This window comes from Sphaerodactylus townsendi, linkage group LG01, assembly GCF_021028975.2.
Source record: "Sphaerodactylus townsendi isolate TG3544 linkage group LG01, MPM_Stown_v2.3, whole genome shotgun sequence".
NCBI lineage: Eukaryota > Metazoa > Chordata > Lepidosauria > Squamata > Sphaerodactylidae > Sphaerodactylus > Sphaerodactylus townsendi.
In genome coordinates this window covers 33407882-33432891 of record NC_059425.1, presented here as the reverse complement: position 1 = coordinate 33432891, position 25010 = coordinate 33407882, and the positions used below count along the sequence as shown (strand labels likewise).

Genomic DNA, 25010 nt, shown 5'->3' with positions numbered 1-25010 from the left:
GAGCTTTACCTCTTGACAGCTTATAACCCAAAAACCTTGTTGGTCTCTAAGGTTGAATTTGATTTTTTTAAGTAGCATTCGCCTTCTGACATTTTGCCAAATTTGCTGCACAAATTGGTCTTGGTTGATATGACGAGAGAGCGATTAACAGGGAAGTGTGTGTATCATGTTTGGCCTTAGGCCTGAACACACTTGGTGTCCTTAGGGAAGACCCTACTCTTTCCTTTAGCATTTGTGCTCTTAGTAGACATATCTAGTTGTGTAAGTTTAATTCTATATGATGTGGTTCATCTCAAGAGTGCATGTTATTCATGTTCAGAAACATTTCCCTTTGTAAAGGATAGGTAGTCTTCACAAGTTTAGAGACAATCAGCATTTTTTTTCAATAAGAAAGTTTCTGAACTTGAACCAGAAGCATAGCTCCAAGGGGATGGGGGTGCGCGCGACACACCAGGCGCGGCCCCCTGTGGGGTGTGGCTAGGGTGTTCCGGGGGTGTTCTGGGTGTGTGGTGGGGCATTCTAGGGCAGGATGGGGGCGGAGGACACACCGGTGCAACTGGCGCGTTCCCCCCTTGCTACACCTCTGACTTGAACAATGTGCTCCCTTGAAAGACACCACACCACTCAGGCTTAACTCACACTACTGCATATGGGTGTACATTTACTAAGAGGACAAATGCTAATGGAAGGAGCAGGGGGAACGAAACAAGACTGTCGATGAAGACAGACCTTGCCCAGTTTTAATAAGTGTGAAAAAGAAGGAATTGTGGCAGGTGTAGAAAGAATAAGGACAGCTGTTTCTTCAAGAATTCTCTCTTTTAAACAAACCCTCAAAGTAGGGGATAGGAGTCCTGCCACCCTATATTGCATTTGGACATTCGATACTGTCACTAGACTGGTTTTCAATGAGGTATGTTAAGACTAAACCAGCCATAGTTGAATCAGCTCTTCCACATGCTACTATTTATTCAGAAAATTTATATTCCGCCTCTTTTAGGGTTGGCAGACTGGAGCCCACAACCCACAGAAGGAATTCGGAGCAGTGTCTGCTTAAAACTAGAAGTGGCATTTTTAAATGTCCTAGGGCAGTGTCTGGCAACCAGCAGGCAATCTGTGATCGAGGATATGGTTGGGGGCTTCAGTGCTAGCTGTAGTTTCAGTGTCACTGCTGATAAAAAAAGAGGCAGTGACATCAATGACTCTAGGAACTGTCAGACCTCTATGGTAAAACCATTGAGTTTCCAGAGATTCTTAGTGCTGCTCCGGAAGTGATAAATAGTAGCTGTAAGAATTGTTGGAAACTCTATGGCAAAGCCATAGACTTTCTAGTAATTCCTAGAGCTACCAGTTGTGATTTCTCATTTTTTTAAACTGGAAATGACATGATCCTGCAGCCAGCATCTTTTTTTTAATTTCCCATTACCACCAAAGCAATGGGAGTGATGGGGGGGGGATCTCCCTCCCTTATTGGGGGCGCAGAAGCCTTGCAACAAGCTTGGATGCTTGAAGGCCTGCCAGTATAATAGGATCCCTAGCCTCTGAAGGGACCAGCTTGAGATGGCCAGAATAGTGGGTTTTTATCTTATGAGCTTTAATTAATGGGTTTATCTTGCTGATTTTTTTAATGGTCCACCTCTATTTTATGGATAGATTGAATGCTATCCAATGGAGAAGGGTCATGGCTCAGGGGCAGAGCATCTGCTTGGCATACAAAAAGTCTCAGGTTTGATCTTTGGCATCTTCAGTGAAAAAGACCAGGCGGTAAGATGACGTGAAAGACCTCTGCCTGAGAACTCTGCAGAGCTGCTCTCAGCCTGAGTAGATTACCCTGAACTTGAAAAACCAATGGTTTGATTCAATATAGGGTAGCCTCATGCATAATGGCTTATTTGCAATATTGTGAAGCAACAGAGAAATATCCTAAACATAGAAATAGTATACCAAAAACAAGCGTAGGAGGGCAAAGACTACGCTAGAACCCTCCTCTCTGAGAAGCTAATTTCCTGTTGCTGCAAGCTGTTAATATGGCGAGGAATCCAATCATGCGAGCAACATAGTCCAGACACATGATTACCACTCCAGTCAAGGCCCAACTAGATGCAATGGCAGATACATTATCAGACCTCAGAGCAGGAACACTGTGTGTAAGGGTAGAGCAAATAACACAGCATTTAAATTGGGAAAATGGCATGGTGAGGCTTTGCCATTGTCCAGTCTATTCAATGTAGGGCTTCTTAGTGTGGCTATTAGCTTCTCAAGGAACCACAGAGGAGATCTTGGATCTCCTGTCTCCATGTTTGTTTGCAACCCAAGAACCAGGTCTTTGTTTTATTTTGGGCTTCACATCCTCTTTTTCATTTCTTTTTTTCCAGCCGCAAGCCAAGAGGATGAGTTTTTGGCTAGGCCAGAAAAATAAATTTCAGCTGGGCAGTGATTTTATCTCCTGCCTTCCTCCTCCCTAGACTGAATATGCAGATTCTGACCCTACCTTTGGCCTAGTTGTTCAATGCAAACATTGTGAGCTGATGGATTTTCCTCTGACTCAGTTCCCAAAAGCCATGATGTGTTTCGACTTGTTGGCCACTCTCCTGAGATATCGGGGAACCACATGTATGGCTGAGTCATGAAACGCCTTTGCCTTCTTATCCATTCACTACAGAGATTGCTTATGGAAAGCGAAATCCTTGAATCAGTCATGAATATTGATATCAGGGGACCATCTTTGGTTTTATCTTTTCGGTTTCTAACAGAGGTGAGTGTAGTTTTTCTTCTGTTACAGGCAGGCATCCCAACCACAAGAGGGAGATATGACACCGATTTCTGTAAACTCAAAGCATAGCAGATTCATATGAACGTCTAAAAATTAAAGTCTGGTCTAAAGCCCATCACAACCAACAAATATCAGAATAACAAATATAAGCCTGACTGAAAATTGCAGGGTGTTCCCCCCCCCCCCCCCGTTTTGGCCACATGCCATTTTGTAAAATAAAAACTCTTGAGGCAGCTCAAATGATACATTTATTAGAGACATAAGAACATAAGAACTAGCCTGCTGGATCAGACGTGACAATCTTCTCAATATTCCTTTTTTATAGGAGAGGGGTAAAGACAAATCTCTGTAAAGATATGCAGATAAAGGTTGTAAAAATAAAATTACTACACACCCACCTATGTTTTTATATGTCCTCATCTTCAGCTATATTTATTATTTATTTACTTCACCATACCCCACTTTCCTCTCCAATGGGAACCCAAACCGCCTACATAATTCTCCTATCCTCCATTTTATCCTTACAACAACCCTGTGAGCTATGATGGCCAATTTATGCATTGCATTCTGCCCCCACAGCTGTTTGCTTCACAGTGGGGTTTCCCCGCAGCTTTTTTGATTTCTCAAGGATTTGCCTCCTGAAAAGTGTCCCTAGCTGAGCCAGTATGCCATTCTGCCCAACCGCCACTTCCTTGTTATTTAAGTGCAACTTTCATTTGGGGAGGTTGCCTGCCACCTTTTTTCCCCCTTTCCCATCTTTGGTCTGGCATTACTTTGCTAGACCATGTCAATATTATGTCAATTTTAATTCTATCAGCATTAAAATAGAAAAAGAAACCCTTTCTGACAGCTCTGAAATGGTGGTCCGAAGAGTGGGAGGAACTGCTGTGGGTGGGTGAGGGAAGATGGGAAGGAGTGAGAAAACTCAAAGAAAACCCAATGAAAGCTAACCACATGGTGATCTCCTTTGCTTTCCATGCAAAGGGAGAGAAAAGGTTGCAAGTTCAGAGGTTTTGGAGACTGCAGAGATTCTCTGATCTGAAGGCAGAGTGACTGCTGAAGAGGGGAAATGTGTGCATAGCTGAGAATCCAACTCAAACCTGAAAGGTATGTATGCTCAATATGAAGGAGACCTGCATATTTGCTTTCCATGCAAAGGGAGAGAAAAGGTTGCAAGTTCAGAGGTTTTGGAGACTGCAGAGATTCTCTGATCTGAAGGCAGAGTGACTGCTGAAGAGGGGAAATGTGTGCATAGCTGAGAATCCAACTCAAACCTGAAAGGTATGTATGCTCAATATGAAGGAGACCTGCATGATTTGCCCTAGCCTGAGAATGTATGGCTGGCCCAAAGTTACTCATCAAGACTCCATGGGAGAGTAGGGTTTTGAACCTGGGCCTCCATGACATACGTAGCAAAGGGGAAAACCATAGTATAAATTATCTTGCTCTTGGTCTTCAGGGACACTTCTTTATACTTAATGATCTTTTCTAGCTCCTTCATGGCCGCCCTTCCCAGTTGCAGTCTCCTTCTGATTCCTTGGTTGCAGTCTCCTTTTTGGTTGATGATAGAGCCAAGGAATTAAAAAACCTTTAACGGTTTCAATTTCTTCACTGCCAACCTTAAACTGTGTAATTTCTCATCATAATCTATATCTATAAACACGAAATACCACTGACTGACTCACTGACTGACTCATCAAAGGAACTCAAAAACCACCAACCTACAAAGTTGAAATTTGGCATGCCGGTTCATTATGTGGTTTAGGTGCTCACTAAGAAAGGATTTTTCAAAATATTCAGTTTTACTCGAGTTATTACACATTTACTGTTTTAACTGCTCATCTCTGGCCATCTGCATGAACATTCTAAGGGCAAACCAGTCCACAGGCATGCTGCACGAACATTCTAAGGGTGACAGTTAAACACCACCAGCTTCAACAAACAGGCTGCAAAAAAGCATGCTGAATGTCACCTCGAAGTCAACAGACAGGCTGTGAAAAAGTACTCCTCCACCCACCCTCACGTTAACAACACCGCTACAGTTAAATACAATCAAAACAGATTACAAACCACACTATCACCTTGGACTACTAAACATTTGTCAGGTTTTGCATATGGACATCAGATTTATTACTGTGTAGACAAATTTACTGCTCTCGGTCTCCGATCACCCTGTGCTTGGTGTCGTGCTCTGAAGTGGCGGGATGAGTCCCCAGGAATGTGCTGCAGTGGCGGTACAGTCCAGCTCCCTGCCCTTCAACCCGACCCTGAACCTCTTCACAGCCTTCTCACTCATCAGCATCCAATGGCAGAACACTTCCTTTCTGCATCCCGAAAATACAGCAGCTGCTTCCACATGATGTCTTTTGGAGCCCACCAGGTGAAAGAGAGCAATAACACATTGCATTAGAAAAAGACAACTACGGGAAGCTGCTGCAAAATATGTGAAACCCATCAGTCCACAGACAGGCTGTGAGGAAATATGCTGCATGTCACCCCAAAGTTCACAAACAGGCTGTAAAGAAGTATGTTGAATGTCACCCCGAAATTCTGTGACAAAGTATGCGTAGCGAAGCACGGGTATCCTGCTAGTATATAATATAAAGTAACAAGCAGGAAGAAAGAAGACAGCGTGGTATAGATTTCAGAAGCTAATCAGGGCTGATATTTGGAAGTGAGACCACCAAGGAAGACTCTGAGGAAGGCAACGGCAAATCACCTCTGCTTCTCAATTGCTTTGCTGGGATTGCCATAAACCATCCATGACTTTACGGCACTTTACACTCAAAAAAAGGAGACACAGAATAACCTATGAAAATCCATGCCAGGAGAGAGCAGAAACAGAAAGGTGCCAACACTAAATGACACACAAAAACAAGCCAAGTCACCTGGAAGAACGTGAAAAACACCAGCCAATGGGAACAGGGACAGGAGCTCCTTCCCACCACACCCCACAGCCAGCCTCTTTACCTGCCTAAAGCACATCATTTTTTCAGCCCTTAAGAAGGTTTAAGAGATCATGTGAAGCAACAAAGAGTCACTGTGAAGAATATGAGAAGACCTGAGAAGTCCCCCAAGCCTTACATTGTGCACCTCTTAGCATTAAAGCAATAAATCAACTATTAGAGAAGTACTGTAGTAACATGATCCCCAGTAAGGAGAAAATAAAGGTTCCCGCAGCATGTCAAAGACACATCTGCGAGGGAGAGGATCGGAACCAGTACAAACTGAAGGAGTATCCAAAGAACTCACACAAGGAAGCCAAACTCCAAGCCAAATACCAGAAGGATGTTATATATAAGATATATAACATTTAACTGAATGTCTCAAGAAATGAGATGGAGGGGGACACAGCAGACAGCAGATATTGCCTCAAACTGAAAGTGGTGCTCTTCAGACCTCTACCAATGCCACCCACCACCAGGGCTCTGGTCACTACCCTCTGACAATGAATGCAGGCGGGGCAAACTTCTATCAGTTGAAATGCAAGGCCCACTCCCATTTCTTTGGGCTCCAAATCAGGTCAACCAGGGACGGTGTTTCAGATTTTAATTTGAAATTGATAGATCGGCAGTCTCGGCTTATGCAAGATCTAGTCCTGTGCTAATAGAGATGTCAGTCTGGGACAGGGTGGAGTTCATCCCCTGTATCTGTGACCTGGATCTCGCACACATATACACACATGCACTACCCAGACGACGGGGGAAGGCTCTCTGCAGGTAGCAGGTATGTCCTTAACCTTTCTTGTGCCTCAGAAACACCTGCATAACCTTTCCAGGAATGCTGAGCCCAGCTGTTTCCACCATAGGCATACCAATTTTACTGCTCTGGGGATCGGCCTGCTGATGACAAGGACTGAGCTACCACCCCACAGCCTTTGAATCTTTCCCACCAGCCTAATTTTACAGGCTCACCTCTCCTTGGCTTGTACAATCAGAAAATAGTTGTGTGATGAGACAGCACAGAGATGGGGCTTTGAGCCTGCAGTAGACGTAGAATGCGGGAAATTCTGGCAGGTGTAACTTGGCACGCAGGGCCGAGAGAAGCCGTACCACCGAAACTCCCTCTTGTGCCCAACTATTAAAAACACGGGAGCCTGGCCTTCCTTTGCCAGCCTCCTCAGTTGTTTCCCAATGGTCTCTTTCCCTCCAGTTGATAATGTGATCAATGTCACTATCGTTAATTAGATAACTACTTGTAATTAATTAGACGATGCATTCCCACCCACCTTTTCAACAACCAGCAATTTAGTTCATATTATCTCGAGCAGCAAAGCGCATGGCTCGGGTTTGCCAGCTATTTATATTTCTCCCTTCAGTAGAAGCCAGATGAATTTTTAAAAAACATTATGCAAGGCATTTTTCCCCAACACACATCTCCAGACAAGGAACTAGTTTGTCTGCTAAATTATTATGTCGCCGCACTGCTCTTAAAAGTACAGCAGAAAGAGTGGCATCTTCCAAGAGCAGCTGCTTAATATTCCCTTGCATTGTGTAAGGGGACAATGTCTTCAGAAAACCACCTTCCAATTCAGGAGGACTGATCAACTGATCCATTTGTTTCTAATTACAGCCTGGAAAACTCATATCACTCTGGAACAGTTCCTACTGCACTGCAGGATTATAAATATTATTTCTGTCCAGAGGTGTAGGGAGGGGAAAGGACACCTGGGGCAACACCTGCCCAAATGCCTCCTGCCCCCGCTTCCCCCATGCCCCACTTACCTCAGCTGGTCCAGAGGAGGAGCAGCCCTCCCAGACCTCTCTGTCAAAGACAGCCGGGGAGGGCAGGAGGCCTGCAGCCACGGTACACAGCAAGTGGCACCCCAGCAAGGAGGGAGCCATTGGGCACCGGCCAAGTCCTTGCGCCTGGCCTCTCCTGCAGCGCGGTGCCTGTGCCAGGGCCACACTCACTGGTTTTTGGGCCCACCGGGCACCACACTGCAAGAGAGGCCAGGTGCAATGACTCAGCTGGCACCTGGCGCTCCCCACATGACTGGATTGTACATGCCCAGGGACATGGGACACCACATGTCCCAGTGAGTGCTCCACCCCCGTTTATGTTCATTTGCTTCTTAGTTCAATACAAGATGCTGGTTATGACCTTTAAAGCCTTTCGTGACCTGGAGCCCAGTCCACCTGACTGAAGGCCTGTCACTCTCCATACCTGCTCGGGTGACAATTATGGTCTACTACCTGCTATGCCCTGGTTGTCTCCCCACTTAAGGTTGCCTGCCTGGATCTATCAGAGCACGTTTCCTTTTAATAGTGGCTCCCTCCTTGTGGATGAGGCTCTCTGAAGGCGTGAGAATCTGTATAAGGTATTCTGTAGAAGGTATTGTAATGCTCTTTTATTTGCTATGGCTTTCAATGGGGTTTGAGGTGTAGACCTTTTGCTGAATGCACATATGGGACAGCAACGTGATCCTATTCCCCTTGACACCACAATCTCTGAACACACACGCTAACAAGTCTCTAGTCCTTGTCTCTTTAGCAGGGGTGTCAAACTCACGGCCCTCCAGATGTTCGTGAGCTACAATTCCCATCAGTCCCTTGCAACATGAGCATTGGCTATACTGGCAAAGGCTGATGGGAATTGTAGTTCATGAACATCTGGAGGGCCGCGAGTCTGACACCTTAGCTCTTAGATCTTAGATCTTACAGCAATAATTGAACTCTAACCTACTGCTGGTCGTGTGCTAACCCAGCATTGAATTACACAAACCAAGGATGGGTGCAGCCCACTGATGTACTCTGGGAAGATCAGGTTAAATCCGCATGGTTTTCCAAAATTCAACAAAATCAGATGGACCACATACCAAATTTCTGTTTAACCACACTAACCCTTTTAGACATTAATGTGTCCATGTAACCAGAGGTCAGAAATTGTACGCAGATCCTTCTGAGAAGTGCAGTCTTCATGTTCTCTGAAACAGGCAATGAGGTTTTCAGTTTTGTTATCTTTGAATTATAGCCTGATCTGGTCTGATCTCAGAAGCCATGCAGGGTCAGCCCCTGGTTAGCACTTGAATGGGAGACCACCAAGAAATACCAGGGTCGCTGAGCAGAGGAAAGCAATGGCAAACCATTTCCACTAGTCTCTTGCCTTGAAAACATAAGAACATAAGAACGAGCCTGCTGGATCAGACCAGAGTCCATCTAGTCCAGGACTCTGCTATTCACAGTGGCCCACCAGGTGCCTTTGGGAGCTCACATGCAGGATGTGAAAGCAATGGACTTCTGCTGCTGCTGCTCCCGAGCACCTGGTCTGCTGAGGCATTTGCAATCTCAGATCAAAGAGGATCAAGATTGGTAGCCATAGATCGACTCCTCCTCCATAAATCTGTCCAAGCCCTTTTTAAAGCTATCCAGGTTAGTGGCCATCACCACCTCCTGTGGCAGCATATTCCAAACACCAATCACATGTTGCGTGAAGAAGTGTTTCCTTTTATTAGTCCTTATTCCCCCCAGCATTTTCAATGTATGCTCCCTGGTGCTACATGGTCACCTTATGTTGGCTGCAACTTGATGGCACTTTACATAGGCATATTTGAATCATAATCTAACAAAAAAAACCCCCACCAGAACTTTTTGTAACATATATAAAGATGGTATGCGAGTACCAAATCCATACATTGCCTCTTTTAAAAAAAACACAGGAGGATCACAGGTAGTACATGCTCCCGATTTCCATGGCCGACAGGCTCCGGTGATGCACAGTCATGACATCTGAAAGGGGTTGGTTTGTTGTGATACCTCAGTGCAAGCTTAGCATTGCAAAGTGGCTGAGAGACTGAGCTATGACTCAGGAAATCCCATTTCTCTCTTGCCTCTGCCATCCACTCTCCATGCAAACTGTTCTCTCTTAGCTGCTGGCACCTGCACTATGCAGATAATAACACTGTCCTAATTTGCAGGGTTGTTTGCAAGGATTACAAGATGATAGTATACACAAAATGCTTTCAATATGCCATGCAAATGTGAAAATGCTAATTGTGTCCTCCAGAGCCATAGCAAGGGGGAACTGCGTCCAGGCCACATGTGTGCCCTGCACCCCTGCCACGCCCCCTCCTGCCCCGGAATACCCCCAGAACATCCACACCATGCCCACACCATGTCCCCGCACCAGCGCGTGCCTGGGGCAAGACCTCCCCAGTCCCCTGGGCGCTACGCCACTGGTGTCCTCATTTGGAAGGCCTAACTCTTTCAAACTCACGAGTTTATCAGACAAATTGTAGCTAAACTGCAGAGTGTCTATGGCAGCTGAGTCACCGTGTTTCAAACCTCTGAGGCTGCAGAAAGACACAACATCAGCATAATCAACATAATCATGATTATATGAATCTGTGAGGCTGCCTTATAGGTGAATCACACTCTTGGGCCATCATAGTCAGTATTATCTACTTAGACTGACAGATGCTCTCCAGGGTCTATAAAGCTTACCTGGGGTTTCATCCAGCAGCTCTACCGTCAAGTTCCCAACTTCAGCCACAGTCAGCCAGGGCAAGCCCTTCTCAGCCGCAAACACGAGACTGTAGTAGATGGTGTCAAGTCGGATGCTTCGACGCAAATCCCGGATTTCGTCAAACTCTTCCCATTCCAGCAGTTCCCTCAGATACTGGCGCCCCCGTTTCTTCTGGCAAAGGCAAACATCATCATCTCAGGCCTGGTTCACACATGCAGGTGAATGAGGTGGGAGTCATGTGGCACAAGGGTGAGACAGTAGGGTTGTTAACTCTGACTTGGAAAATTCCGGAAGGTTTGGAAGCCTGGGGAGGACGGGTTTGAGGAGGGGAGGGCTGACATTGGGGTAAAAAGCCATAGAATCTGTTATGGCAGAGAAGGGGCAAATTGTGTCTTTCCTTTGTGGGAAACTTTCTTAGGCCAAGGGTTCCCTGGAAAGCACCCTGGTAACCCCTGCCTTCTGAAAAATCTCCAGATTGTCCTGCTGAGAAAACACTCTTTCAGTGTAATACTAAAGCAATAGCAAAATAACTTCTAACCAATCTGGTAGCACCTATGCTGTCTAGCACATAGGGAAGAGAAATATCACAGAGAAATAGGCTGGGTCCCTTGGCCTTAACAGTAACAGCTTTGCAGATATGCTTTTATGACAATTCATCCTAGATTGGGACTTCCTCGACTAGGAAAATCAAACCCACCTACTGCACCTTTGTTACCATACTGTTTCCTGCATACAACCTGACAGTCCCCATTAACCAAGGATAGTCCCCATTTTCTGGTATTCCCCCCCCCTGTAATTCATTGAGCCTATTTTTGACCTTTTTGGACCCCTTGATAAAATACTGGTAGCAGGAATTGCTCCAGTTATCATCTTCCTTCCCCCAAACCTCTGGCAATTAAATCTGGATGGATCCTTACAGCACACATATAAGTAAGTACCCACTTATATAGGGCAGTCTGCCATTAATACAGCATGTATGACCCATTGGAGATAGGTCATGCGTAGTACAACTTGGTATAAGAATACCTATTTTTGTCTGCAGAGTGTTGGGGGTTATGTTCCTATTTCCAGAACATTAACATACAATTAATAAAGACACGACACTTGATTGCTTGCCTTAAAAACAAGCCTCCCCCCCACAAAGACACCCTGAACATATTCTGGAAAAAGGAAACAAAACATTGGATTGACCAAGTGGCTTTTCAAAATTAAACATTTAAACCTTGTGCCTGTGCGTGAACTCCGAGCTTGCTATCAATATTTGGCTAACATTTGTTTCCAAACACAACCTGTAGTCCAAGATGAAGATTCCACTTGCAAATTCAACCAAGATCTTTTGCCCCAAGACTTTGTTTCATTTTTGCCTTTGCCCTGCTTACCAGGAGAACGGAGCTTGGCAACTTTTTAAAAAAATACTATATTTCCGGGATTCCCCTCCCCCTCCCTGTGGCAAGAATCAGATCCAACTTTTACTGTATTTACCTGCAGCTCAATGACCGTCTCAACGCCCTCAGCCGACAAGTTGGCCATCCTTTGCAGAGCCGGTTGCTAGGAGATGTTGGCTTGTGATGCACAACCATGGAACGGGAAAGGGAAAGCTTCTGTTAGCTCTCCCTTCCGTGGCAGTGTGACTGACGGAGCATTTCAAAGAACATAAAGGCCACGATTACATTTTAGGACAGCGCACCTCCTGGTGGGCTTGGCCGGGTTCTGGTGATTGCTAGCTATGCTTTTACACCAATTCAGGAACTCCTGAGAAGAAAATTGAACTGATATCTAGCCATTTTCTAAAACTTCCTTGTCAAATCTTTGTGTGGAAAGCAAGATGACTTAGTGATATTTTAGAGCAGTGTGAGGAGGTTAGCCAAACTGGCTTGGCAAGTTTTGGGCCCCTTTTTAACGGTGTCCAACGAAACCCAGTTTTTCATCTCAGGAATCTGGCAGATGCCTACTTCTCATTAGGCTTGCCAAGAGACTGGGGGAGGGGATGTCCTGCCCCATTAACAGGAGAGACGGTTTTTTCCCTGATCTGAACCAGGCTGTGTTACATTCTGTTTTCTCATGAAAGAAAGGTGGGAGTGAGAAAGCAAAGTGAGGGGAGAGGGAGTTTGATTGCACAAACAGCCTATGAAGGAGAAGCTTACATCCTCTCTCTATAAGGCTGCCAACCTCCAGGTGGGGCACGTAGTTGTCATCTCCACACAACAGAACTCAGCTCACCAGTCATGGACAGGGAACCAATGTTTCTTTTTTGCCAAGCAGTTTGGCTGTTATGAAGCATGAAGGAGAAGCTTACATCCCCTCTCTATAAGGCTGCCAACCTCCAGGTGGGGCCTGTAGTTGTCATCTCTACACAACAGAACTCAGCTCACCAGTCATGGACAGGGAGCCAATGTTTCTTTTTTGCCAAGCAGTTTGGCTGTTAGGAAGCAGTTTGAACAAGTTTATTGGACTACTTTTCACATACTCTACAGGGCAATCAGCAGTGCAGTGCATGCTGTTAGGCAGCTGGGTGGGAGGCCTTCTGCCCTCTCCCCAATCAGCTTCTTCACACATATTGTTTGTCAGCCATTTGTATAAATAATAAGTGAGCAAACTAATCAGTCAGTGATTATAAACAAGCATTTTAAAAACAGTTATAGCATTTGGTGTTCACTTATCACAGAGGCTGTTTCACCCATCCACATCTTTCCACAGCCTTAGAGCAACCTAAATAACTCTGACTAGCTGGAAGTTGTCAGAGCTTGAGACCTAAGAAGGGTCAGCCACGGGTAGTATTATTTATCTGTTCAGATATTTCTATGCCACCTCTCCAAAGTCTTACTTGAGCAGCTTACATTTAAAAATGTGGAGATTACCAAAGAAGATCAGGGTTGCTATCCAGAGGAAGGTGATGGCAAACTATCTCATAATGAGCTTGTTATTGTTGTTGATTTTAAATAATTCACACACACCCCACCTCAGCCAGCTCTAAGGTAAGAGAAAAATCAAGTGGAGTGAAGGGATTTGTAGGGGAGAATTGGAAGGAAGGATTAAGCATGCTTTCCTTCTTCATGTCACTTCTCCCTGAAAAATGGGCCCTGCTCCCTAATTCTCCACACCTCTGCAAAGATAATTTTGGGAAGGGGTGTGTGTGTCAAAATAACAAGCAGTCACTCCAAGATACTAGCTCCAGTTCTAAAAACACCTTCCGTAGAGTGAGCCCTGTTGACTAAATTGGACCTTACTTCCAAGTAGACCTGCTTAGGCTTGCTCCCAAAATGATGAGATGAGAAGTCCCAGGTTCAAATTTCATCTCAGGTAAGAGCTGATGAGATGGCCTTGGGCAAGCCCCTGTCTCTTAGTCTGAGCCCTTATCTATATCAAACCAATACTGCTCTTCCCTCCAGGGATGTTCAGAGTGTATACTTGAAGCACATGGAACACTGAAAGCACTATATAAATTATTTTCTCCTTTTCTGAAAGCCACATTTCACGACAGCCTTGTTTCTTCCCTTTTTGGCATTTGCTCTTTTCAGTAATACCCACTGGGCTCTGGTCCTCTGTGTACTGAATCCACACAGAGCTGTATAGCTGCATTTGCTGATTCTAGTAGCTCCAGACGTGGCAATTCCGTCCGCTAGGCCTCGCAATTCCGAGGAGAACGTGGAGAGACCCTGCCAAGGTCTTTTGGCTAATCAGGATTTCAGATTAACCAAGCGAATTATCAGGCAGGGCGAAAGAAACCCAGAGAGATTGAGTGTCACCCAAGTGACGCTAGAGGTTGCTCAGCTAAAGCATTCCCAGCACCTGGCAAGGTTTCCATGGCAGCTAGCCACACTGGCACTCGTCCTGATGCCAGCTCCGCCTTCCGTCTCCAGTGCCAGGTAAAGAGGGAAAACAGGAAAGGGGACATCTCATCACAGAAACTTCATGTGGCTCTGAGCAGATAAAAGCCACTCTCTACTAGCGTGCAGAGGGAGGGGAGGCAGGTGCAGCATCGGCAATCGCAGCCTAGACTGGGGTTGCCCCCTGCAGGGCTTTGAAATAGGGAGTGTATTGCAAGGCCCTAGGAAGATGTATATGTCAGAAATGTGAGTGATTTGTCCTGGGAATATATTAAATGAAAGTTGCAGTTTTGGTGCATCTCCTCTATTTCATTAGCAATACTAAATAAGGAATTTGTTCCTTTAAAGAAGGAATAGGTTAGCAGGGACATGAATAAAAAATATGCCTCAAAGGCCATATATTATATTACAATGATCCCAATCTCGGAATGCGGCTGTGCCTCCACGATACAGCGCTTGCTTTGCCTGCAGAAGATTCCAGGTTCAATTCCTGGCATCCCCATTTAAAAAGATCAAGTAGCAGGTGATGTCGAAGACCCTAGAGGGCCACTGCACAGCAGAGAAGACAGTGGAGAGCTTGAGAGACCAATAGTCTGGCTCTGCAGAAGGCAGTTTCATGTGTTCAGGAAACCTGGATTCAGATTTCTCTATTCACTGAGTGACTTTGTGACATTCACTCTGTCTAAGCCTTATCTTCCTTGCAGGATTGTTGTAAGGATAAAAGGGAAGGTCATGTATACTGGTCTGTGATCCTTTGTTGGAAAGGTAATTTTTTTTAAAAAAACAAATAACTAATTTGCTGGTAGTGCTTAAAATAATATTGCATAGTACAGGGCTTTCCTATTCATCTGTCATAATTACATATCTTACATAATCACATAACTGACCAATGAAGAGCCAGATATTTGCCTCTTCAGAGGCTCAGCAGTGGCAGCAGGCCAGGTGTTGCTGCACCCTTGTGGTGACTCATTGATTCTGTGCCTGCAGCCTAACACAATAAAGGAACATCAAGCACAGAATATGGTTTGTGGGCAGGGGGAGGATCAAGAACACTAGAGACAGTGGACCAGCCTGCTGCTGTTGCTGCTGCTGAATGGACAACTGACTCGCTATAGAAGAGGAAGAGCAGTCTATCAGAGAGCTGCTGTGGCACAGCAGCTATGAGTCTGAGCAGCCTCTGCCCCAAACTCCCTAACAAGTTTCAAGCAAGTCTCTCTTGCTCAGTCTCCCAATGCCGCTACCAAATGGAAATGGGATTGACCTACCTTACAGGGTTGTTATCAGGGCTGCAAGATAATGCACTTGAAATGCTTTAAAAACTCTGTTGCACAATGCACACTGCCTTAATCTTCCACGGTTTTAGCAGATGCAGCATTCCTCCACCCTGCCCTCTGCCCTCCAAGTCAAAACACACAATAGGATTCCCTTGTGATTGGGGACCATGCTTTCTGTCTTTTGATTGTTAAAAAAATACTTGGTCACTAGGTGGAGCCAAAGACAGGTTTTGTCAAGTAAAGGGAGAAGCCTATCAGATATAGGTAGATCAGAGTGACTGTAGAGCCTGCTATTTGGGTGGAGGGAGCACTTGGCAGGAGCGGGGCAGTTGGGGAGCACTTGGGTGGAGGGGGGCCCTTGGCAGATGTTGACGCATCAAGGAATACAGCTAGGAGAATCAGCGTGCAGTGTTAATAGAAGTGCAATGTGGCTAACCAACAAAATAGGCAACAAGGAACCAGCAGCAAAAATATTCATCTAAAAGAGAACGATGAAGATTTTTTTTCTTATGAAAGTTGTGAACTGCTGCAAACTCCTTCCATCACCCATGAACTGAGGCACATTTGAACACGTTTCTTCCAAGGTGCAGATGTGCTGACTCAGCAATTCCTCTCACTACTAGGGCATAAGAAAGCCCTGCAGTAAGTGGTGGGAAGGGATCTACCGAACCTAATACGTGTTTAAGTAATCACTTTAATGCTTTAAAAAGGGCCATAAACACTATGCACATTTATATAACCAACATTTTAAAGTGATTTGCATGCTTTGTTTCAGTAATCCTTACAACAATCCTATAAGATATGTCAGTAGCATTATCTCCACATGGTATGTTGTGGTGGTGTTCGTGGGACTGAGAAAAATATTGGGTTGGTTCCCACTGGCTTCCTAATGGTGAAAAAGGAACTGACCATCCAAAAAAGGCAAGTGCTCATCGGACCTGCATGCAGAGGCGTAGCAAGGGGGGGAAAGCGCCCAGTGCACTGATACATCCTCCACCCCCATCCTGCCCCCGCCTCGCCTCCAGAACGCCCCCGCCACACCCCGGAATGCCCTCGCCACACCCCCACAGGGGTGCGCGCCTGGTGCATCGTGCAACCCTCCCCCCCCCCCCCGGCTCTGCCTACATGTACAAAAGCTATATGTAAGGTGTAGTAATCAAGGGCACTGGTTGAGATTGAATGAAATAGCTGGATGGAGCCAATCCAGTAGTTTATCAGAAATCACCTAGGCTCATTCCGCACAGGCAAAATAATGCACTTTCAAGCTGCTTTCAGGGCTCTTTGAAGCTGTGCGGAATGGCAAAAACAGTTGTGAAAGCAGCTTGAAAGTGCATTATTTTGCGTGTGCGGAATGAGCCCTAGTGATCATGATAGACAAAATGGCTTGTCACTATACACAAAATGAAGGCAACACGGCAGCTTGTCCTCACTTCTCCTTCAAGCCCTGTGGAGAGAATTTGGGGTCATAGTCAGCAGTAGAGTAACCACCAATATGATTCGGAGAGACTCAAAACAGTGCATCTTTTTGAAGCATTTTGCCAACCTCCGGGGGCAGCCTAGAGATCTCCCAGAATTACCACTGATCTCCAGCCACAAAGATCTGTTCCTCTGGAGAAAATGGCTGCTTGGGAGATTTTATGGCATTTTACCCCACTGAAATCCCCCCTAGGGTTGCCAGCTCCAGGGTGAGAAATACCTGGATATTTGGGGGTGAAGACTGAGGAGAGCAGGGTTTGGGGAGGGGAGGGGAGATACTTCAATGGGGTAGATTGCCATAGAGTCTACCTCCCAAAGCAGTCATTTTCTTCAAGTGAACTGATCTCTATTGTTGTAATAGCAGCAGATCTGCGGATACCACTTAGAAGTTACCAACCCTACCATACCCAGGAATTTCTTAACCCAGTGTCGGTAACCCTATGTTGAAGCCACAGAATTTGATTTCCCACCCAAAAAAGGTATCCCACCACCTATGGCCATCACGAGGCTAATGTTCTTTATAACCTCCTTACGCGCCTGCTTTGCAGATGGTGGCTGGCCCTAAGCAGCTTTTGTGCTCACCCTAATCCTATTCAGAGTGGCTCCCTCCAGGGAAACAGCCCTCAGTTTTCTTTACATATTTACAAGAGAAGCAGTTCTTGTCTCGTGTGAAGCCAATGTTTCCACCACCTCCCTTGGGGAAAGCAAATGGGTCGCCCTCCGGAATCTCAAACAGTGTGAAAAGATAACCTTCTCTTTCAAAATCTCTGGATTTTTTACAGCATTGCTTGGAAGAGTGGGGAAGGGCCTTTGTTTGGATTGGGGGCTCAACAGAGTAATGTTTCTGAGGACTGCTTTTGCTGTGGTAAGTCAAAGATTTAATTGCAATTTGTGGTTATGTACCATATAGTCAATAGGATCAGGACAGTAACCTAAAACTCCTTTGCTCGTTCCTTAAGAAGGTCTTTGGTGAATCTTCAATTGTTGTTGTTCAATTGTTCTCTTGAGATCTTATATTGGATTTTTTGCTTGTCCTTTTTGTGTTGCTTTTTGTTGTTTCCGCTGTTTCTATTGCCTTTATCACTTCCACTGATTTTAGTCTTATTGCGTTGATACCCTTAATAGAAGACACTTTGATCTGAAACACGGAGAAGCAGCTAATAAATACACTCTTCGTTCATATTCAATGCTAGGCTCTCTTATAAAAACGTGCTGTGAAAGGATGTCAAATTTGGCTCGGGTCCTTATATTGATGCTTCAGGGATTGGTTCGTTGACATCCCAATCAAGGAAGGCAGAGTTCCCAAAGGGAATGTCTGATATCTGACATAAATATGGCATTCTGGGAATCATAGTTTTGGCTGTTGTGGGTTTTCTGGGCTGTGATCTGGTGTTACCAGACTAGGGCCACATAGCCTGGAAATCCCACCACAGCCAACGGATTCCAGCCGTGAAAGCTTTCGACAATACTGTTCAAATGTAGTTTTCATTTTGAAAGAAATGTTTCTAGAGCTTGTGGTTATGATAAACCCCTAAAAAATGCTTCCGTGCTTTGCCCCTTTCTATTTCACCCCAACAGTGTCGAATGCTGCTTATTTTGAGGTCTTCCTTGTTCTCTTTAGTGCTGATTGTTCTATTAGCCTTGTATTTTGCTACTTCCACCCCTTTCATAAGTTGCACTCAGGGCGACATTAGCTATGTACCTGATCATTTTAAATGTCTATTGAATGGTATTGCTGGAAGCCGCCCTGAGCTCATATGAGGAAGAGTGGGCTAGAAATCAAATTATAAATAAAAGCACATTTGTGAAACCCAAGATCACCAAATAACCAATTTATAATTATGCTAACTGAGCAGTGCAGTTTTGGATGTAGAATTTTGGTTTGGGACAGTTTAATCCTAAAGGCAGTTTGCCCTGCAGCACCTGGCTGCTAATCTATTCCCTAAAGCAGTGGTGGCGAACGTATGGCACTCCAGATGTTTATGGACTACAATTCCCATCAGCCCCTGCCAGCATGGGCTGGTGGGAATTGTAGTCTATGAACATCTGGAGTGCCATAGTTTTGCCACCACGGCCCTAAAGGGTTCTGGAAGGGCCTGGGAGGAAGGCAGAAGTCCAGCAAGCAGGGTCACAGAGGCTGCAAACGCATCAGCAATTACGTCCCATACAGGTCATAAGAAGCAACAGCAAAGCAGTCATGGACAGAGCAAACCAATCACAGGTCAGCAGGTGTGGGGACCCAGCTCTGTGCATGATACAGCTGACGGGCAGGGCCACAGATCAAGGCACCGACTCTGCAGCATGCTTCCCACCCCCTTAAAGGAACGGTGCCATGGCTAACTCCAACTGGGCAGCTGACAGAGTGGGCAAGGCCCCCAGCGTTCTCCCACTGGCACCAATCTCAAGCAAGTCCAGGGCCAATATGATACAAAAGTTGCAGTCATCAAGAAAGGGGCATGCAAAGATGACAGAGAAAGTGCACCCAATCAGGAGTCTCTCCTGATCACCTTCAGCAGCTCCTCCTGGCAGCCCAGCCATGCTACTGAGGGCACCCCAGGCTACCCCTCTGCCCCCTGTGAGCAGCAGCACAGGAGAAAGGATACTGGAGTGGGCTCAGATGTGGGACACAGATCATCCAGTAGCCTCTTCAGTGGAGCAGAAGTGTTCTGAGAGTGGAATGACCATCCTTCCACTCTGGGCACTGTCACTTTACTCCCAGAGCAATCTATCTGCGCCCAGAGGCCATCATTCTGAATCCATTCTGCAATCATTGTAACTTTTATGTGCAGTTAGGTATTTCAATGGACCCCATGTAAGTCTACTGATATTCCTGACTCCCAGTATTCCCAATGAGCATTCGAGCATCTTCAATAGTTCTCAATTGGAAATCGTCATGATCCTGATGTCCCTTGTGACCTCCAGAAGCCCCTCTAGGTGCATGACACTACCAACCTCTCCATGCCCTGGGAGAAAGTATCTGCCCCAGTGACAGGTCTCCAGCTTCTCCTGCCCAGTTGCCACCCCCAAGGCCCCAGCAAGGGCTCTGAGTCCCTGCTACAGCATCGAGAACTGGAGTCAGTTGCCCACCTATCCTACCAGTACCCTCCCTGTGCCAAAGACACTGAGTCTGCCTGCTGCATTGCCTCTCCCCAGCCATTGACATTGGGGACCATGTGATCTACTGTCCCTCAGTGATACCTCCCCAGATGTCTTCCTCCCAGTGACAGAACCCTTTCCAGAGAAGGGACAGAGCCCTTTCCAGAGAAGGCACTAATGTATTTACTTCATTCATATACTATATTCATATCGTGCCTTTCTCCCAATGGGACCCCAAAGTGGCTCTCATCCTTTTTATCTTGGGCCTGTGAGAGAGAGGTTAGGCTGAGTGTTTGTGGCTACCCAGCTAGTATCCATGGCACGAGAGGGGATTTGAACCTAAGCCTCCCAGATCCTAGTCTGACACTCTAACCACTACACGTCACCACATAGCAGCCAGCGAGGTGTGTGGAGGGAGGGGGGAAAGGTGTACGGTCAGCCTGGGAGGTGCTGCTGGGCCCCTGCTATGTTTGGCAGATGACCATGATGGGAGACCAGTAGCCCCTCACAACCATTCACAGCGCCGAATCCTCCAAAGAGTCCTCCTTCTTGTATTTGTCATTGAATAGTCCTCAGGGGAAGTCACAGATGAGGTAGGAAGGGAGTGGGGAAGGTTGTAGAGCAATTGTCTACAGGAGGCTGTGGAAACTGTGAACAGGTTGTCTGAAAGCAGTTTTGGAATGGATGAGAGTTAACAAGCTGAAATTTAATCCCAACAAAATAAAGAAGAGGAAGAGGAGGAGGAGGAAGAAGAAGAAGAAGAGGAGGAGGAGGAGGAGTTTGGATTTATATCCCCCCTTTCTCTCCTGTAGGAGACTCAAAGGGGCTTACAATCTCCTTGCCCTCCCCCCCAATAAACACCCTGTGAGGTGGGTGGGGCTGGGAGAGCTCCGAAAAGCTGTGACTAGCCCAAGGTCACCCAGCTGGCGTGTGTGGGAGTGCACAGGCTAATCTGAATTCCCCAGATAAGCCTCCACAGCTCAAGCGGCAAAGCTGGGAATCAAACCCGGTTCCTCCAGATTAGATACACGAGCTCTTAGCCACTATGTTACTACTGCTCCTTCCTTGCCTTTTGCGAGCATTTGGGAGCATAAAGGTGCTATGCAGGAGGGTCTGACCCACAAAATGTGTTATTCCCTGATCTGGATGGATTGCACTCCCCCTCTAGCAACAGGTTCGTAGCTTGGGGAGTGCTCCTGGATCCAGACCTCTTGTAAGATAAACAGGTATTAGAGGTGGCCATAGGTTCCTTTCATCAACTTTGGCTGGTGAGCCAACTGCAGCCCTTCCTGGGAAGAAAAGGTCTGTGGTGCGTGCATGTCCTAATAACATCTATGTGAGATTACTGCAATACTTCGTATGTGGGGCTGCCCTTGAAGACTGCCCAGAAGCTACAATTGGTAGCCTCAGCTAGACTGTTGGCAGTGGAGGTTCATAGTGACTATATGAATTCAGTCATGTTCCACAGGGTACTGATATTGACTTGTAAAGTCCTGTATGGCCTGGGGACAACATACTTTAAGTAAAATTTTCTTTTTGTGTCTGTGTTTGAATACAACACACTGAATTCTGGGGACAGACCATGAGTCCAAGCAATCTCAAACACTCGCTACTTTTGTTTGCTACTCAAACACTCGCTACACCTGCGAGCTGAATGTCCTTACAGCAGAACCATCAAGAACTTCATCTAAACGTGTGTCTCATGCCAAGTATTTTGCTGAATAAATAAAATATTTTGAACTGAAGGGTGGTAGTTTAAATTTTTGACCCCATACTAGTAACCTCCTGATCAACTCAAATCTGCAATCATAGTCTCCACCTCCCAAAAGGCAAGGAATGAAAAAAAATGAAATGAATGGGAAAAAATGGAAAAAACCTCAGCAGGCTCCTCCCACTCATTGGATGTGGCAAACCTAGATCTTGGCCTTGATCAAGATCTATCCTATCCTTTTGTGTGTGTGAAAACCAGGCCTTAAGGCCAAGCAAAATGCATGTCCTCTAATCCTTAAACCTTCAGTTGCTTTCACTAACTGAAACCAGGCTTTCTTATTAATGTTTTAAAGGATTTGATGCATGTCCTTTAAAAACATACATTTCCCCCTTTAACATACTAATAACAAAGGAGTGAGCCCATTTCAAGCAGTGAAACAAAAGGCACCCCCTCTCCCTTCCTTGCATGGCCCTGAGGCAAACAGAGGCAACTGCATTTTAGTATCTGCCCAATGTAGTGGCTGGCATATCAGACTAGAATCTGGGAGAGTCATGTTTGAATTCCCAGTCTGCCTGGAAGCTCACTGTGTGATTTTGGGCCAATCCTCCTCTCTCTCAGCCTAACCTGCCTCACAGAATTGTTGCTGTGAGAACAAAAAGTACAAGAATGTTGTAAGCTGGGCTGGGCCCCCAATGGGGTGGAAAGCAAGCCATAGATATCTAATTAACTAAACAAACGTAATTGCACTTGATACTTCAAGATTTGACTTCCTGTAGGAAGTGAGGGAACATGGCAGATTCCAAATTTTTTTTCTTATGCTAGACAGAAAATAGCTTGTCCTCTTGATTCTGTCTTTTCCAAACCCCAAGCCTTTTCCCACAGACCTGGAAAAGAAGATTAAATCCTGCACCTTCAGGTCAGTCCCTCCATCTTCTTGAAAGAGAAAGTGCGAGAGAATTCGCTTGAGAGCTACACTCTGCTTCTGAGCAGTCAGCCACTCCTTGGTTGTTTTGGATTGACCATAATGTGGAGCCATCTGTATTGCTCCTACAGCTGTATTGGATTATCTACTGCTTTTTGAGATAGATATGAAAAATTCAATTTGATATGCTTGTTTACTGTAAGTCACTCATAACACAACACATGGAGAGGTGATCTAATAGGGCGGTTTAGAACCAGTACCTTGCTTCAACCAGCAGTTGTGTCATGTGAGATCTGGCAGATGTGGTCTCCGAACCCTCAGCCGACTGTCCCAATAACAGAGTTCAATTATACAGCACAATTGCCCCATAAGACTAATGAATTACTTGGTTGAGACAGTTGTGATGTCCCACAACATCTTTTTGGGACTGGTCTAGACAGAGGCAGAGCACTCATGGGGACATGTGGGGTTACATGTCCCCGGGCGCACTCCAGCAGGTCATGTGGGGGTGGAAAATTGCCCCACACACCCCTCCGCTCGGCCCGGTTCTGTCAGGCTGCTCCTTCTGCCAGCGGACACTCCACCAGCTAAAGGAACAGCCTGGCAGGGCCGCCCCCGGAGCAGGTAAGTGGGGTGCGGGGGGGAGGGATGGGGCGCCCGGAGCAGGTGTTGCCCCGGGAACCATTCCCCCCCCACACCTCTGGGTCTAGATAAAAGGATAGCATGGATGGGAAAACACCAAGGTGGTGTTTTCATAGCTTTCTTTTTTATGGATGTGTTTGAATGGGTTTGAATTACTATCTTAACCATATGCCATTTTGAGCAGGTCTCTGGAAGAAGCATATATATTTTCTAAATAAATAAATAGCTTGGAATTGTGGGAATAAGTGAAGGGGAGGCAATGTGAACCCAGGGAAGCCCAGGGAAGAAAGACCTTACTAAAGCCAGCTGGTTTGGGAGGAAGAAAAAGGGAGTGTTGCTCTTTCTAGCTGTGGTGGAGGTACAAGGGGGCAGGGGGGTGCAACAAATAGTGGATTTGGCCCGAATATTCGGGTATATTTGAATATGTTATTTGTCTTATTTGGGCATACAGATAATGTTATGTCTGAATAAATCCATATTCGGGCCAAAATCGGCCAAATATGTCCTGCCTGAATATGAACGAATCGAGATACAAGGTATTGGGCTTTCAGTATATTTTATTTTTTGCATTTTGGCCTGCAGGGGGCGCATTTTTAAAGCTAGTGGCACCAAAAATTTCAGGGTATCATCCAGTGACTGTCCTGATGATAACACTAAGGATTTAATTACCGAAGAGTTGAAATAAGGGGGGTGACAGATGGACCCCAAGAGAATACCATCCCCATTGTTTCCAATGGGGCTAATAGGTCAGGGTAGAGACCTGCGGCTCTCAGATGTTCAGGAACTACAGATTCCCATCAGCCTCTGTCAGCATGGCCAATTGGCCATGCTGGTGAAATGATAGAATGCCTGGATGGGAAAACTCCTGCTGAATATAGGCTGATAGGGCTGCACCGCTTTTGAATATCCATAACTTCAATACCTGAACTAAGCGTCCGCAAACTTCGGATGTTTTCATCAAGACAATGCGGATGATACCCTGAAAGTTTTTTAGGACACTGGCTTTAAAAGAAATACACCCTGCAGGCCAAAGCGCCAAAACCACCAAAATACCAAAATCAAAGCCGGTTGAATTTTTCAGGTATGCCCAAATATTTGGGTATATCTGAATATGTTATTTGTCTTATTCAAGCATTCAGATAATGTTATGCCTGAATAAATCCGAATCCGAATTTTACTGAATTTCTAGTGTATTGACCAAACCTAAGAAGGAAGGAAAGAAAGAAGTACAACATCTTGCTCTTGGAATCAACAACACGTTACTTGTGCTCCGTGTTGCCTGTTCTGACTGTGGCTAGTCTTTCCCAACAGCTGCTCTCAGCAGTGCTTTAAACAGACAACAGTAAAGGCTGAAGCAGGAGCTTGTACTGTCATGGGCTCAGCCCTGCATATTTACGTGGATTGACTTTATTGGCTTTATTTGCGGAGTCCACTACTGATAATACATTATTACCAGTACTATTTATTGTTGTTTCAAATTTCATAGACTTGCATCACCACAAATGATTACATAAAAATTCTCCCTCTGTGTGCGTGTGTTAAGTGCCGTCACTTCCTTTTTTAGATTCAGTTTTTTATTTGAATTTAAAAATCAAAGTCTAAAACATGCACAAAGACAAAAGTTGACTAAATTATCAAGTACTTATTTCATAGATACTTTCAGTTTCTTCTACAATGAATATTTAAGCTTTCAGGATTTGACCAATAGTAAACTGACCATCCATCCTGTTTGAAGGGACATTCCGTATGAAGAACTTGTCAGCGTCCAGATTTTTCACAATGTCGGGTTTTGGAAGGCTGCCTGCCTTCTGGAGCAAGACGATCAGCC

At 45.5% G+C, this 25010-nt stretch overlaps 2 protein-coding genes across 2 annotated transcripts in view; one reads left to right on the top strand and one right to left on the bottom strand.

Moving 5' to 3' along the window:
* LG01H8orf74 (linkage group 01 C8orf74 homolog) overlaps positions 1-11942 on the bottom strand; it is a 36279-nt gene extending 24337 nt beyond the window's left edge. The window contains exons 1-2 of the mRNA XM_048517327.1: positions 11717-11942; positions 10213-10405 (exon numbers count right to left, since the gene is read on the bottom strand). Coding sequence (XP_048373284.1) covers positions 10213-10405; positions 11717-11764 — 241 coding nt within the window. The 5' untranslated portion in view covers positions 11765-11942. The remainder of the gene's footprint in view (positions 1-10212; positions 10406-11716) is intronic.
* Positions 11943-17551: 5609 nt separating this feature from the next.
* RP1L1 (RP1 like 1) overlaps positions 17552-25010 on the top strand; it is a gene marked incomplete at its 3' end in the record, with an annotated part of 38446 nt that continues 30987 nt past the window's right edge. The window contains exon 1 of the mRNA XM_048504696.1: positions 17552-17676. The remainder of the gene's footprint in view (positions 17677-25010) is intronic.